Here is a 16,886-nt window from a genome sequence, read left to right as displayed (position 1 = left end):
GAAAAACGTTTCAGTGAAATAAACCGACCAAATGTTCATTATTTGAAGTTCCATATTTACAGTTTAGAGCTCTATGTCAAGTAGGAGACAGCAAAAAGAGGATGTAAAGATTATGGTGCCAATGTAAAACTACCTGCAATAATAGTAATAATAACAAATTAATTCCTCTATATCCCTTTCATTTATGCGGAGACCATATTTTTTTTCTCTGCTAAAGTTTAAGGATAATTTTATTTCAAATAAAAGAGGTAAATTTCCTTTCTTTAATATTTAACTTTTCAATGAAATTGAAAGCAATTACTAGTTGGGTGAATACAACTTGACTCATAAAGAAAATAAATTTTTTATTTGATTCAACGCTAGAAAATTTTGTTCAACTTATAATTTTATAAATTTAACTTGAAAATTTTTATAAAAAGATTGAGTTCTAGTAAGTTGAATAATTCAAAATTTTTAGTAATAAGTATATTGATTTTTTATTTTGAGTTGGGTCCTTAGAAATGATCGATTAAAATAATTATGTTTGTATGATGTATGTAAGTTATCAATTGATTCAGAAAATATTCTCATACTATTAAAAAAAATTAGAAAAATATTTAGAGGAAAGGATTAAACTGTCTTGTTTATAAGTTTACATGTCTGTTATTTTCTTTACCGATACAAATTATTTAAGTGCTAATATGTGTTTTATTCGGGTAAAATTACTGAGATAATGTATGTGGGAATGTTTAATTCCCAAAATAATGAACTCATGCTATTATTTCCCCAAATGGGGTGTTTGCTACAGATAACATGCAAAGGTTGGGATCTCTCGACGTCATCAGGGAAAGGGTTTATGGTTTCTCGGTGTCTTCAGGTTACATTGATTCAAAGGATCTCTCGGTATCTCTCGACGTATTCAACACAGAATGTCCATGCATGAAATGGATTGCTCGACGTCTTCTATGTTCATTCAAAAGATGTCTCGACGTCTTCAACACAAAAATTTTCATGCATTAAAAGATCTCTCGGCGTCTTCATTGAAAAAATTTCCAATCAAACAATGCTCGACGTCTTCTATGCAAATATATGGAGTTCATACGTGGAAAGCAACGCTGCACGCATGCATGCGTTGGGTAGGGACTCACTCATCTTCTTATTCTTTTAATTTTCAGAGTTTCTTTATTGAGTGCTTTTCCTTAATTGAATCTTTTCACAAAACAGAATCCACGTGTCCAAATTTATATTTGTACAGTGAATCAAGTAAAGTACATTATGAAAATCATCTATATGATAAAACTTTATAATACAAGCAATGAAGTCACGTGTCCAAATTACAGGCTTCCACATGGATATGATAAACTTGATCCTAATTCGATTGTCCAAATCGGTTTTATCCAGTTTGATATTCGAAATAGTCTAAAAAATGATGATTATATTTGATCCAAAACCCGAACTATACTCAACTCGAATAAAAATCGATCCAAATTATAGTTGGACCAGCTATAAACTTTTATAAAACTTATCAATATAAAATTTAAATTACATATTCAAACACGTATTATAAGATCGAGTTTGAATTAAATTAAAATCTCTAAATTATAGTTTAATTCAAAATATTAAATGATTAAAAGTTAAAATGAGCACGAATGATAAGATTGACAAACAAATAGACATATTTTTAACAATAATATATTAATAATTTTATATATACTTAATTAGACTCATACTCGATTTAACCCAATTTGACCTGATCCTTAAATCCTATGGCTAAACCCTAAGCCCTAATATGGCTAAACCCTAAGCCCTAAACCCTGAATGAATAAAATTAAATCGAATGTAATCTAGACACAAACTAAATTGATCTGAAATGATCCAACTTAAATCTAATACGAATGATCTGTTTGTCACTCCTACTTCTACTTAAACCTAAAATCATTTTATAACATATACTCTTAATAAATAAAGAAAATAATTATACGTAGAAGTAAGGGTGACAAACGGATCATTCGAATCATTTCAGATCAATTTAGTTTGTGTCTAGATTACATTCGATTTAATTTTGTTTATATAGGGTTTAGGATTTAAGGTTAAGTCAATATTAAATCGATTAATTTTTTGTTCGGGTCAATATGAATCGGTTAATTTTTTAAGGGTTGAAAACTTTCAACAATTAAGTGGGTCACTACTCGGTAGCCTATGGGTAAATTATAACGTATTAGCAGATTTGGTGATATCGACATTTCAGTAATTCTGTGTTTCTTCATGTTTATTTTTTATATCTATATAAAATATAACGTGCTAATAGTTATACTTTAAAAGCCTATGGTTAAATCCTAAACCCTAAACCCTAAATCTTAAACATTATATGAATAAAATTAAATCGAATGTAATCTAGACACAAACTAAATTGATCTGAAATGTTCCAACTTAAATCTAATACGAATCATCCGTTTGTCACCCCTACTTCTACTTAAACCTAAAATCATTTTATAACATATACTCTTAATAAATAAAGAAAATAATTATAAGTAGAAGTAGGGGTAACAAACGGATCATTCGAATTAGATTTAAGTTGGATCATTTCAGATCAATTTAGTTTGTGTCTAGATTACATTCGATTTAGTTTTGTTCATATAGGGTTTAGGATTTAGGGTTAAGTCAATATTAGATCGGTTAATTTTTTGTTCGGGTCAATACGAATAGGTTAATTTTTTAAGGGTTGAAAACTTTCAGCAATTAAGTGGGTCACTACTCGGTAGCCTATGGGTAAAGTATAACGTATTAGCAGATTTGGTGATATCGACATTTCAGTAATTCTGTGTTTCTTCGTGTTTATTTTTTATATCTATATAAAATATAATGTGTTAATAGTTATACTTTAAAAGCCTATGGTTAAACCTTAAATCCTAAATCATAAACCTTATATGAACAAAATTAAATCGAATGTAATCTAGACACAAACTAAATTGATCTGAAATGATCCAACTTAAATCTAATTCGAATGATCCGTTTGTCACCCCTACTTCTACGTATAATTATTTTCTTTATTTATTAAGAGTATATGTTATAAAATGCTTTTAGGTTTAAGTAGAAGTAGGGGCAACAAACGGATGATTCGTATTAGATTTAAGTTGGAACATTTCATATCAATTTAGTTTGTGTCTAGATTACATTCGATTTAATTTTGTTTATATATGGTTTAGGGTTTAGGGATCGGGCCAATTTGGGTTAAATCAGGTATGAGTCTAATTAAGTATATATAAAATTATTAATATATTATTGTTAAAAATATGTCTATTTGCTTGTATTATAAAGTTTTATCATATAGATGATTTTCATAATGTACTTTACTTGATTCACTGTACAAATTTAAATTTTTAATCTTATTTAAAGTACTATAACGTCTTTTGTACAAGGATTGGGCAGTGAGGCCACACTGTTGATATTTTCTAATAGTTGTTTCATTTAATCAGGTAGTGTGGTCCATAGACGCTCAAGAAAGTCAAAACTTAATTAATGAGATTGAGAAATCCATTCCAACAACCGAATGATCACTTCGATTACTTATTTTTCACGTGAGTTCTGTTTTGTGAAAAGATACAATTAAGGAAAAGCACCCAGTAAAGAAACTCTGATAATTAAAAGAATAAGAAGAGGAGTGAGTACCTACCCAACGCATGCATAAAAGAATAAGAAGAGGAGTGAGTCCCTACCCAACGCATGCATGCGTGCAACGTTGCTTTCCACGTATGAACTCCATATATTTGCATAGAAGACGCCGAGCATTTCAAGTTTGATTGGAAATTTTTTCAATGAAGACGTCGAGAGATCTTTTAATGCATGGAATTTTTTTTGTTGAAGACGTCGAGACATCCTTTGAACGAACATAGAAGACGTCGAGATATGCCGAGAGATCCTTTGAACCAATGTAAGCTGAAGACGTCGAGAAACCCTAAATCCTTTCCCTGATGACGCCGAGAGATCCCAACCTTTGTATGTTATCTGTAGCAAACACCCCATTTGGGGAAATAATAGCCTGAGTTCATTGTTTTGGGAATTAAACATTCCCACATGCATTATCTCGGCAGTTTTGCCGTTTTATTCGTGTATATATATATATATATATATTAATTTTTTTAATCCGATCCTTCTAGGCTTTCTTCTAACCTTTTTAAGTATCATATGGGACAAGGACACACTTTGTTAGACGTATTTTTTAAAGACACAATTAATTTGACTTATCTATAAAAAAATTAAATTGTAACATTTTCATAAATAATATTAGAATAGTTTTATTTTTATAAATAATATTAAAAAATGAGATATATGAGTAAATTAGCTTCATCATCATATAACTTAGAAATGAAACAGTTTAAATCAATTTCGTTAATATTGATGATTAAAATGACACTTTTTATGATATTAATGGTTAAATAAAAGAATAATTTAGTGATATGCGATCAATCGTATAATTTATCCTTAATTTTCTTTACATGCGACCATTTCATGTACCACGTCAGGGCTTCGATGAGGTGAAATTGAAATTTTAAGGGTTCAATTGCTGCTGTGAGCTATTTCCTAAATCCCCAGCAAATAAATACGAACGCAGTCGGCCCTCATCGAGACTCTAAGGAAAGACAATTGTTATCATAATTCATAGGAAAAGCCAACGGCAAAGCTAAACCGAAATGGCCACCGCTCCATCTCTTCTCAACGCTCCTTTCCTCACCCCACATAAAACCTTCCCCTCTGCGAAACCCACTTCTCCTTTCTTCTTCCCTTCATCTTTCCCTTCTTTTCTCATCCTCCGACGACATCGTTCTAATGGGCAAACGCCTATAGCTGCATCTCTCAAGGTCTTGTTTTGCTCCATTTTCACTATTCCCAAATGATGACCGACTGTTTGATCATATGTTTCTTTTGAGTTGCTTCTGTTCACTTTTGGTGCCCCCTTTTTTGTTTTCGTTTCTGTTTCAGGAGAACGTGGGTCGCTTCAAGAAGACTTGGACTGATTGTACTAGCTTAAACTGGTGGGTTGTTCGGGATTATTATCGTCTAGTGGACTCTGTTAATGGGCTTGAGCTAGAAATTCAGAGGCTATCTGATGAGCAGGTTGGTTTGGTTGTTTAGAATCGATTATTTGCCTTTGCTTTGTTCGTGTCATCGGAATGATGGACTGAACTTGTTTGTTGTAGTTGACTGCTAAAACTTCCGAATTTAAGAAACGGTTGAACCAAGGAGAGTCTGTTTCCGATATTCAAGCTGGTTAGTGTTTATCAATCTTATGTCCAAGAGGGTTGATTTATGAATTTTATATGAAAATTATCTTCTTTTGGTTGTTTCCTTTTTTTTTCCAGAGGCATTTGCTGTGGTTCGTGAAGCTGCAAAAAGGAAACTTGGCATGCGCCATTTTGATGTTCAGGTATTGACCTTTTTATTTATATGGATTAAAGATAAAATGCATGTTTGACGGTTTGATCATGTATCTTTGATGACATCACAGTATATAAGTATGTTTTTATTCATTTTGAAGTCCAGTATTATTCTAAAGGTCTTTCAATGGTAGATTATAGGTGGAGCTGTGCTTCATGATGGGTCCATTGCTGAGATGAGAACAGGGGAGGGAAAAACATTGGTTTCCACATTAGCCGCATATCTTAATGCACTATCTGGTGATGGTGTCCATGGTAAGCTTTTATTTCTTCCAATTTTTTGGGAAAGAAATTAATCTAAAGATGTTCTTTATTGTTTTTGTTGATACTATAAAAGGTCGAATATGAGGTTCCTGGGTTATATAAGGATCTAATAAAATATTCAGCAAAAGGGACAACTTGTTCATCTAGGTTACCTTTAACTAGATTTAAGCAGTCTTTTAATTCCCTTTTATTGCAGGCCAATCTGGTCACAACTTGTTAATCTTATACAGGCTCACATTGACCAAATGGTGATGTGTGAATTTGACAATGCTGATTTTTCTGTTAACAGTGGTAACTGTGAATGATTATCTTGCTCAACGTGATGCCGAGTGGATGGGTCGTGTTCATAGATTCTTAGGTCTTTCAGTCGGGCTTATTCAGGTATTTGTATAATAAGTGGCAGAATAATGTAAAACTTGTGTCAGTCTTTCAGAGAGTCAACCACCAGACATTTATTTTATTCATGCATCAGAAGCAGATCTCAATAGCCATTTACATGCTTATATATTCTTAATTGTAGTATTTTTTGCCATTTTTGGTTGTATATAGAAGGGAATGACAGCTGAAGAGAGGAGAAGCAACTACCGATGTGATATAACATACACCAACAATTCGGTAAATTTCCTAATTTGATTGGTGCAATTGAATGTTGACTACTGCTAACGCCTTTTCTTGCCCTCAATCCAGCCATACCGAGTTTCTCATAACATTGTTTCTGAACATTTTTTTAGGAACTAGGTTTTGATTATCTCCGAGATAATCTTGCTGGAAACAGTGATCAACTTGTGATGAGATGGTATGTCCCAGACTGCTATTTCAATTTGAATTTTGAGATATATTTTTGGACTACTAGTGATAGACTTGCAAAAACAGGCCAAAACCATTTCATTTTGCAATTGTTGATGAAGTTGATTCTGTTCTCATTGATGAAGGGAGAAATCCTTTATTAATAAGTGGTGAGGTAATATAAATTAGTCTTTGTTCTGTTATTAACTATTTTTTGGTTCCATGAATAATACCAGATATTTTGAATCACAAATTTTTATTGCTACCTATCTTAAAACTGTTTAACTGATTGCCTTTGAAATTTTTTTGAACTGTTCAGAGGACATGTCAAAGCTATAGAAATAGTTTGTAATAGCTTGTTGCCTCTTGTCTGTTCTGTTTCAGGCTAGTAAAGATGATGCAAGATATCCTGTCGCTGCTAAAGTGGCTGAGTTGCTAATGAGGGGTCTGGTGAGTTCAGTTGGTTGACTTCATCTTTGATTAAACCATACCGACTACCAGTTGGTCTAGCGAGATGAGATGTTAGGTTCCTCAATATCCAGGGTTCGAATCCTGTTGCTAAAGTGTCTGAGCTGCTAATGAGGGGTCTGGTGTTTGGTTGGCTTCATCGTTGATTAAACTATATCAACTCCAGCTTCTTTTGGTCTTATGGTCAAGGAAATTGCTGATTGTGTGTTGGATCATAATGTGATTATTAAGCATATACAGAGATGTTTTAATTGGGAAGCTGATAGTTTAGCAAAGGCTGGTAATTTGGGTTGTATTTTGTATGGTGGGTAGTTGGTGTGTTTAAATTAAGGGATAAGCTTAGTTTAGTGGGTATTGGCTGTACCCATGGTCCCATTTGGGGTTTTAACCTTGGTGTATTTTTCAATAGTAATAAAATATGGGGCACTCTTTTCCTTCTTCCAATGTCTATTAAGTTACTTTCGTAGCGTGACGGTTATGAAGGGGTTTTTTAATGAGGCTCTTTTTCTTATCAAAAAAAAAAATCCTAAAGTTGTGAGAGTAAACTGGGTTGGGAGGATTTGCCCACATAATGGACCTATGTAGTACTTGATTTGAATTAGTCGGTCAATGGACCGGAAACTGGTGGTTATACTAAATAAAATCTATGATTAATATTTTGTTGCTATCCAGTTGCCGTGGTAATCTTGTATAGTTATTTTGCATAGTGTTTACAACTAAAGTAGTCTCCATGTAAATCTGATAACAGCATTATAACATTGAGCTTAAAGATAATTCAGTAGAGTTGACCGAGGAAGGAATTGCACTAGCTGAGTTGGCTTTGGAAACAAATGATCTATGGGATGAAAATGATCCCTGGGCAAGGTAAAATTTGTACTCATTCTCGCAATAAGCATTTTATCAACACATTTTGTAGTGAAGATCTGTTTCTTTTACATCAACTTCTAGAACTTTTGTTTTTTTGATAGGAATAGGAGGTCTCATTAAATTCTAGAACTTTTGTTTCAAATCTTCAGTAACATGTGATTCTTTTAAAACTTAAAAGGCCAGAAGAAAATGTTTGACCAATTTCAAACTGATTTCTTTCTTTCTTTCATTGTATATTAGAACTTTTCTGGACTTAAATTGTAACCAATTACCCGGCTAATTTGTTCTCTAGCGGTTGAATGTGATCCATTGCACACATATTTCACATGCCATATTCCTTTTCTTTTGATGGTTAAAATTAACGTTGTTGCAGATTTGTGATGAATGCTGTGAAAGCTAAAGAATTTTATCGGCGGGATGTCCAATACATTGTCAGAAATGGGAAAGCTCTCATTATCAACGAGGTCTTTATATAGTAATTTTTTATGTTTCAACGTCTTTGTTGCAGTACCACTTACCTTAGATCATGTTTTGATGTAGTTACTGGTTCCTGCAAACTGTCTAGCTAGCCACTAAAGACAAATCATTTCATGTATTTCAGCCCCAGCATGACGATTGTGTCTATGTTACCATCACAAACATTACTATGAGCAAACTGTATTTCTTACATTGAAAATACATTTGATTTTATTGCCCAAAAAAAAAAAATTTGATTTCAACCCTTGCTAGAGGTAGAACCTGGTCATATTTTTAATGTTAAGTCAAGCTTGGAAAAAAAAAGTTTGTTGCTTTTGGTGTTTTTAGTTTAAATGTATGTCTTTTTCTTTGAGATGGTAATGGAACATTTATGAAAATCTGCAGCTGACAGGCAGAGTGGAAGAGAAAAGGAGATGGTCTGAAGGGATTCACCAGGCTGTTGAAGCAAAAGAAGGTTTGAAGATTCAGGTAGATATGATGCCTGAAAAGTTCGTAACTTCATCTTGACCTATATCAAATATAAATCCTATATTTTCTCATTCAAAATTGTAAATTTTCTATATTTGTTAGGCTGATTCAGTTGTGGTGGCTCAAATCACCTACCAGTCTCTATTTAAGCTCTATCCGAAGCTGTCTGGAATGACTGGGACTGCAAAAACCGAAGTATGGGTGATAAGTGGATTCTATTCACTATATTTGGTCCTTTCTAATTTTAATTGCAACTAAAATAAAAATTGCAATCTTGTTTGTAGGAGAGGGAATTCTTGAAAATGTTTCAGATGCCTGTTATTGAAGTGCCCACTAATCTTCCAAACATTCGTAAAGATTTACCCACACAGGCATTTGCTGTAGGACATTTAATACTTGAATGTTTCCTTAATAATGTGTATATTTTTAATATTAGTTAAGTGCTTTTATTTTTAATATTGTTGTTTTGGTTTGTCCGTTCTTCTAAGACTGCTCATGGGAAATGGGAATATGTTAGTCAAGAAGTGGAGTACATGTTTAGACAAGGGCGACCAGTTTTAGTTGGGACCACTAGGTAAATTCTCTAGCAGCTGTCAGTATGATATATCCTTCTCTTCATTTACTCTTTATTCTTGCTATTGTATAGAAAGTTAATACAATTGGTCAAATTTCATCTGTTGAGAGTGTTCCAAAACAAGAACATCCAAGATATGATCTATCACCTTCTTGTTGCAGTGTTGAGAATTCTGAATATCTGTCAGATTTGCTAAAGGATAGAAATATACCTCACAGTGTCCTAAATGCTCGACCCAAGGTTTGTTAATATTTTAGTTTGATAATACATTGCAGCTGGATAGAAATATTCCTTGCCATCAATCATTTTACCTGTTATTTTTATGCAAGCTTCTTCAATCAGCATTTTTCTTTTTTCCTTCTGTTCCATCAGTATGCAGCAAGGGAAGCTGAAATTATTGCTCAAGCAGGGAGAAAATATGCTATAACCATTTCTACCAATATGGCTGGCAGAGGAACTGACATTATTCTTGGGGGAAATCCCAAAGTAAGCGTTCTTGTTGCATTCTCTTTAACTTTTTAACATACAACCTTTTAAGTTCTTTTCTTTTATCCCAAAAATATATACAATTGACATTACACTACTTGTGCCATATCAAGATGCTAGCAAGAGAGATTATAGAGGACAGCTTGCTTGTGTTTCTTTCAGGAGAAGCTCCTACTGTTGAAGTCAGTGACATGGCAGTTTCAAGAAAGGTAATTCTTTCTCGTCACTAGTAGTTGGTAAGAAATAAAATTTTGGTTCTCAGCAATTTCTGGTGTAGGTGTTTTCGAAGGTAAAGGTTGGCCCATCGTCAATGGCTTTGCTGGCTAAGGCTGCTTTAATGGGTTTGTGTCTAGCTTGTTTTTCCGTGTTATATATCTTCTTTTTAGTGATATTAGCATATATATTTAATTATTATCATACCGCTCTTCCTTTCCATGTGAATCAAACAGCAAAATTTGTTGGGAAAAGCGAAGGAAAGAGCTGGACATACGAGGAGGCAAAATCTATCATTTCAGAATCAGTTGAAATGAGCCAGTCAATGTCTTTGAAAGAGCTGCAGAAGCTTATTGATGAGCAGTCTGAGATGTACCCTCTTGGCCCTTCTATAGCCATTACTTATTTGTCTGTTCTTAAAGATTGTGAAGTACACTGCACCAAAGAAGGGTCTGAAGTGAAAAGGCTCGGGGGGCTTCATGTGATTGGTACATCTTTGCATGAATCCCGTAGAATAGATAACCAGGTTAGTAATTAAATGCAGTAATGACTTGTGCATTTATGCACATCTAAACCATACCTTAGCATTTCTGAATTATCTGTCTTGGATTTAGTAATTGCAACAATTATTGCTATTGGAAGCTGAGGACGTAAACTTCCACATAAAGTGAAAAGTATCTAATTTAAAAGTTTGATTTCCTAAGGATCAATATTGTTGTTTCCTTTGGTCATTTGCATCATGTATTTTTTTTATAGGAATGTGAGGCCTCGTTAAAACCCCCCCTTATGATTAACGGACCACCAAATCGGTGTTCCATAAATTTGCATCATGTATGTTAAGGCTTTTTGTATGCAACTGTGTATGATTAATGTTGTTAAGGCACAGCGAAAAATGAAGTTTGCGCCTCTAACATTCTCAGGTGGGGCTAATTTGATTAGGTTGACTGAAGCAGTGAATTGAAGTCAACCGTTAAAAGGTTTCTATTTTTTTTTTGGGGGGGGAGGAGGGGGGGTTTAAACACCGACTTTTAACTTTTAAGTCTCCTATATCTGTTTTATTTGTTTTTCTTAAAATAAAATTGAATCAGTGGTGTCTTTCTTGTCAACTTTTATGCTTGTTTTCTTTCTTACTTGAATACTCGCACTAATTGAATCAGTGGTGTCTTGCCAACTTTTGGGCTTTTTTTTTACCATTTCTTTTAATACTTGAATGCCCCCACTAAAGCCTATTTTTTAACTTAAAACACACTTATAAATACCATAACTTTTTGAAGGAACTTTTAACTTTTCATTTCCCTTTCTTTTATAAATTTTAAAACTAAAAAATACCATATTTTTATTTTATTAATTATAAATCTACTAGTTGTTTATTATTTCATTGAAACTTTTTAAAATCATCAAAACTCAACATTTCAATGTCCCCTCAAGCTTTAAGGTAAACATATTTCTTTTTCGTTATTATTCTCTATCTATTCTAGAATAAATTCTTCTTTTATTTCCTTTTTCCCTTCTCTATTTTTTATTTTCTCTATCATAATTTTCGTTAATTATTAAACTTGAATAATGACTTGATTTAAATTTATAAAATGAAGTATATTAAAATTTATCTTAATTATCATGTATTATACAATTTTTCATATATACTTTATATTCTTATAAACATATTTATATGTGTGCGCCTTATTTTACTCGGACGATCGTCTTTTTTTCACCTTGCGCCTCAAGCTATAGTGAGGACTTCGTTCTTTGAGTGCACCTAGCACCCTTTACAACATTTTGTATGGTTAATCTAGATAAAAGTATTTATAGTTAGATGCTTTGCTAGATTGAATACAACGCTTGTGTCACAGCCAATCCATTATGATTTTATTTGTTTCCTTTTTTCTGAATCACTCAACTCATTGTTCTATTGGTCAATATTATGCAAGCATTTATGGTGGGAGTAAAACCTTCTCTATGCAGAGCCAGTACATCATCTAATTTCAAAACACACTTTCGATGAGATTCTACCTTCCATTCATCAAGTTGGTGATAGTTTGATTTTACACGTTCTGTGCCAAACAATTACATTTCTCTAGGAAGATAGAAATCTAGATGTAACTGCATAAGAAAATGCGTGGAAAAGCTGTAAGTTTCAGTTGAATGATTTTTTTCCCGTCCACAAATGTAACATATAATTATAAGATATACACCGCCCTTATGCATGCATAAATGTGCACCTAAGTGTTAGAGTCTAAAATTTTATTTTATGAAATTCCATTAGGCCCAAATTCCCTAAATAATCATTCTCAATTGACAAATTGTCTGAATTTGGATAGCTTTGTGGTGCATTATGCTGTTAACTAAATTTTTCCAAGTGATGATCATGGTCTGATTAGTTGATGAGTATACTGTTTTCCCTCCTTTGAGGATCACGTCATGTTACTCTTGAAGGCTTGCATTGCTAACGGCTAGTACTTTGTGATAGAGTATTACTTGAAAAGCAATAATGTTAACCTTGTTCATGTAGAGCTTATGTTCTTTTTGTTTTGGGGGTGATTAGAGAGTGAATTGATAATGCATCTTTTTTATTTCTTTTCTATTTATTGCAGTTTAAACATGGTTCTAATTTTTACATAACAATGACAATGGTCTTTCACAGCTTCGTGGTAGAGCAGGAAGGCAAGGGGATCCTGGATCCACACGGTTTATGGTGAGGTAGTGTTCTATTAATTATTTATTTGCATTTTAAGACTAAAATGACTTGTAGCATTTTTTTTGACAGTTAACTTCGCTAGTGTTGCTCGGTTCCTAGGGATGGGTTAAATGAATTTTCTTGTACACCATGTCATTATCAGACCATCCAATCCACTTCCCTTTAGATACAAGACAAACTGGTAATAAATTTGGAGAAAATGATCTCAGTGTTGAGATTTTTTCAATAGGTATTGGTCTAGATCTTTAACTAAGGGTTAATACCAGTTCAATCTCTTTTATCATGTTATGGGATACTGTAGTTCTCCACATAGCCTTGACCCAATATTTTATGGCTTTCCTTGGGGCTTGGGTAACTGTGCTTAAAGGTGAAATCCCTGCTCTCAAGGGATCTATCACGCACATATTAGCTAACTCTTTCAGGTAATAAATGTTGTTTAATATAAAAATCTTCTTTTGATGACATAGCATTGTGGATTACCAATTGTTAAGAGTTGAAGAGATTTATTTATTTTAATTTTTGTTGGTGCCCATGGTAAAGTGAGATAGGTGAAAGATAAGATTATAATGTAGTGCGCTCAAATAACGTTGAATTTGCATCACTTTAATTGAGAGTAAAACGTGAGAAATGCACTAAAGGTGATTTGTGCTAGTCTATTAAAGAGCCACAAATGCTTCTGTATCAGTTGCAACATAGTGAAAGATGTTTGTGCCAAATGGAGTGTGGATGCAAAAAAAAAAAGACATCATTGGATAATGGAGGCTATTGTAAAGGACCTTATTTTCACTGATCTTATTCACAATATGGTCGCAAAATGTGAGTGGTGCAATCTAGTTCATGCAGTCAAATTCACATATCAAGAAAACTTTTATGGGAAATGTTCTTGTGCCTAATGGAAATAGAGGCTGAAGGATTGATATCGAGGTATGTAATAATCAATGAAGGGGAACACTATGTAACATGTATTTGAAAATGAGGTAATCACGTTATATGAGATACATAAATAGTATGTTATGCGTCAAACCTATTTATGAAAAGCCATTAATTAATTTTGATTCTCTTATTAAAGCTTAGGTTGCAGTTTTATTTCTTTCCTTAGTTTGATTGTGATTTTATTTCAGTTTATTTACTTTCCCTTCAAGATTAGGTTGTCTTTTTTATGTGTTTAGACTGGTCCTTATTTATATGGATGTATGAGATAATAAAACCCTAAAAAGAATTAGGTATCTCTCACGAGTCTTGAGGTTTCGGTCTTCCTTTGACTAGTTGAAAGGTTTGTCTCCCTTTGATAAGCTAAACTATCAATTGCCATAGGTCGCTCTAGGAATCATGATAAAGAGAAAACAATCACTTTCGACATTCCTGTCAATTGCCTAGTGATTCGATCCTGTTTACTTCTTCATAACAACTTTGCACCAAAGCCAATTACAGTGGTTGATGAAGTCCGAGGTTTAATAGAATCCTTAATGGAGGCAAAATTTGCTTGTCTGCTGAACTGTATAGACTTTTAACAAATGAGTAAAAAATTCAAGAACAAGTTGGAACTCTATATTTTGATTTGAACAAATTCATGATTGGGATGGAGACGCAAACAATTCGGTAACACAAGTAGACTGAGCACTCACACCACCAACCATTGGGGGAGGCACAGTGTCACCATCATTGGGTAGAGTGATTTCGCTAGTTAGAGGAAATGTCCTGGGTTACAAAGCTGGATTTTCCTACTTATGATGGATAGAAAGATCCCTTGATTGGATGCATCAACATGAATGGTTCTTCGAAAACCAAGATACCTTTATGGCAGACAAGGTATGCTTGGTAGCCATTCACATGCTAGGAGAGGCGCAACTTCGGTATTATCAGTTGAAATTTGAAGGCATGTATGATCTAATTAGAGTTTCGTAATTATTGCTCCCTTTGGTTTGGTCCTCCAGCAAGCAACAACCCCTTGGGAGATTTGGTTAGCTTCAATTAAACAGAAATAGTAGAGATCCATCAACCGTAGTTTAGTAAAATTGGTGAGGGCTAATAGGTTCGGGCAAACCAACATTTTGGGTTATTCAGAGTTAGACTAGATGCTTTCATTTGATTGGATGTTCTGATGCATATACCCTTGGTATAGACATTGCAACTTTCTGAAGCAATTTTATTAAATTCACCTATCTTTTTTTCTTTAAATTATCACTAGCAAAAGTGGCCAAGAGAAGACCGAAGGTCCGAAACAGTTTGACATCAATGTAATTAGCTCTTTTGGTGACCTTTGACCAATAATTTCACCTATTTATGAAAATATGTCATATCAAAACAAAGTAAAGTGCGCATGGGATGAGAATTTGATGATTATGCACCCTTCTTATCTTTCCATAAAGTGAATCCTTGTCTTTAATGGGTATAATTGATATTTTTTAGAATGCCTCCTCTCTATTTATTGATGTTACAGCTTGCAAGATGAGATGTTTCAAAAGTTCAATTTTGATACTGAGTGGGCTGTAAAGCTCATTTCAAAAATTACAAATGATGAAGATATACCTATTGAAGGTGATGCAATTGTAAAGCAGGTATGCATTGGCCTCATCTATGTGTAAGCTAGAAACCTCCTCTATTTTTCAGAGGCTTAGAACTTGGTAGCATCATCTTCATATTAGTGATTCCAATGACTTTATATTTGTAGCTTTTGGGGCTTCAAGTCAATGCAGAGAAGTATTTCTTTAACATAAGAAAGAGCCTGGTTGAGTTTGATGAAGTTTTGGAGGTATGTGCTTGGAAACTACAGACCATATTTGGACATCTTGATGAACTAATCGACATGATCTTGCACTTGATAGGCGTTTGACTACACATTTATTTATTTTTGAAGTTCTTAAAAGACTATCTTGTAGGTTATGGTCTGATTGTTATTGGAGAAGGCTTATTTATAAAATACTTCAGCTTGAAGTTACTGCAATATATAGTTCATTACTTTTCATTACCTTGTGCCTTTTTGTTTACTAGGCTTATTGGTGGCTGATTTTTCATTTGAATTCTTTTTTTTTAACTAAGAAAGATTATCTTTTTATCTGAAAATGAATCCTTGAATGTTCAATTTACTCGGAAGATTAACCATCAAATTATCTCATTTAAGTTATTTAATCTGCTTTTATCAGGTTCAAAGAAAGCATGTTTATGATCTCAGGCAATTGATTTTGACGGGTGATGATGAAAGCTGTTCCCAACATGTATTCCAGTGAGTATTCTAATTTATTATACGTATTTGTGTGATTTGGCCTAGTAGATTTCCCAAGTTCAATTGCAGCCAACGGAAATGCATGCTTCTAGAGTTACGAGTCTACCTTGTTGGTCATTTAGCATATATGTGATACCAAGTCAGACTATATTGGAACAATATGAAAACAAGTCAATCTTGTTGTTGTGTTTTTTTGGACCAAATGGACAAGCATGTTGCAGTGCCTCCTTTGTTTATCTTTCTAGCATGTATCTTTTTTTTATAAGAATTTCAGGCCTCATTAAAACCCCCCTTCTTGATTAATGGAGCTTTTAGAAAAGCTCCTTAATCAGCGGAAGGAGGAAAAGAGTGCCTTAGGATTTTATTATTCATAGACAAAGTACATAAGATACAACCAGAAGACATACTAAACAGAACCTTAAATATTACAGAACATAAAATCAAGTGAGAGAGAAAAACGCAGAGAGAGAATTTGAAAGGAAAGCCAGTTTCCGATGAGAGTTGGTCGGCTTTTGTCGACAATCTCAGTAGGAGGGTTTCTCGACGTACTTTAAGGGATTTATTCTTAGTTCATGGTCCTATTATGAGAGTCTTTATTCCCAAAGAAACTAAAAATCCAAAATACAAATTTTCCACCTTTGCTTTTGTTCATTTTAAGAGTGAGGTTGGTCTGAAGAGGGCTGTGGATGATTTGAATGGTGTTGTGACAGACGGAAGGAAGATCACTGTTAGTCCGGCTAGATTCAAGGATGGGCGTCCAAGGTTAGGGGAGAATCATATTTATTCAAACAAGTTTTATAGTCAGAATAATGCAGAGTCCTCAACGTTAAAAAAAGCAGGAAACTCCAACAGAAGCATAAGGGACGATAGAACTTATAGAGATGCTTTGATGTCACATAGAGATGCAATGGGAAAAAAAGACATGCCTTCCGATGATCACCATAGGAGGAG

The 16,886-nt window shown here is 33.6% G+C and overlaps 1 protein-coding gene across 4 annotated transcripts in view; it reads left to right on the top strand.

The window, feature by feature from the left end:
* Positions 1 to 4,591: 4,591 nt before the first annotated feature.
* The window catches only part of LOC120195963 (protein translocase subunit SECA2, chloroplastic-like), a 28,178-nt gene continuing 15,883 nt past the window's right edge, over positions 4,592 to 16,886 (top strand). For 3 of the 4 annotated variants that reach the window (XR_005523127.1, XR_005523125.1, XM_039197897.1), the window contains exons 1-25: positions 4,592 to 4,838; positions 4,960 to 5,094; positions 5,178 to 5,247; positions 5,340 to 5,404; positions 5,549 to 5,669; positions 5,968 to 6,059; positions 6,228 to 6,293; positions 6,410 to 6,474; positions 6,552 to 6,639; positions 6,849 to 6,914; positions 7,681 to 7,796; positions 8,173 to 8,263; positions 8,661 to 8,744; positions 8,847 to 8,939; positions 9,029 to 9,124; positions 9,233 to 9,318; positions 9,480 to 9,558; positions 9,691 to 9,804; positions 9,918 to 10,013; positions 10,082 to 10,145; positions 10,254 to 10,543; positions 12,659 to 12,714; positions 15,153 to 15,270; positions 15,384 to 15,464; positions 15,856 to 15,935. Coding sequence is in view for 2 of the 4 variants with exons in the window: in XM_039197897.1 (XP_039053828.1) it covers positions 4,671 to 4,838; positions 4,960 to 5,094; positions 5,178 to 5,247; positions 5,340 to 5,404; positions 5,549 to 5,669; positions 5,968 to 6,059; positions 6,228 to 6,293; positions 6,410 to 6,474; positions 6,552 to 6,639; positions 6,849 to 6,914; positions 7,681 to 7,796; positions 8,173 to 8,263; positions 8,661 to 8,744; positions 8,847 to 8,939; positions 9,029 to 9,124; positions 9,233 to 9,318; positions 9,480 to 9,558; positions 9,691 to 9,804; positions 9,918 to 10,013; positions 10,082 to 10,145; positions 10,254 to 10,543; positions 12,659 to 12,714; positions 15,153 to 15,270; positions 15,384 to 15,464; positions 15,856 to 15,935 (2,480 nt within the window). In the remaining 2 variants the exon portion in view is untranslated. The remainder of the gene's footprint in view (positions 4,839 to 4,959; positions 5,095 to 5,177; positions 5,248 to 5,339; positions 5,405 to 5,548; positions 5,670 to 5,967; positions 6,060 to 6,227; positions 6,294 to 6,409; positions 6,475 to 6,551; positions 6,640 to 6,848; positions 6,915 to 7,680; positions 7,797 to 8,172; positions 8,264 to 8,660; positions 8,745 to 8,846; positions 8,940 to 9,028; positions 9,125 to 9,232; positions 9,319 to 9,479; positions 9,559 to 9,690; positions 9,805 to 9,917; positions 10,014 to 10,081; positions 10,146 to 10,253; positions 10,544 to 12,658; positions 12,715 to 15,152; positions 15,271 to 15,383; positions 15,465 to 15,855; positions 15,936 to 16,886) is intronic. The other variant, XM_039197904.1, reaches the window with a different exon arrangement.

Source organism: Hibiscus syriacus, unplaced genomic scaffold, assembly GCF_006381635.1.
Source record: "Hibiscus syriacus cultivar Baekdansim isolate YM2019G1 unplaced genomic scaffold, ASM638163v2 tig00004620_pilon, whole genome shotgun sequence".
Taxonomy (NCBI): Eukaryota; Viridiplantae; Streptophyta; class Magnoliopsida; order Malvales; family Malvaceae; genus Hibiscus; species Hibiscus syriacus.
This window is presented reverse-complemented; position numbering and strand designations above follow the sequence as displayed.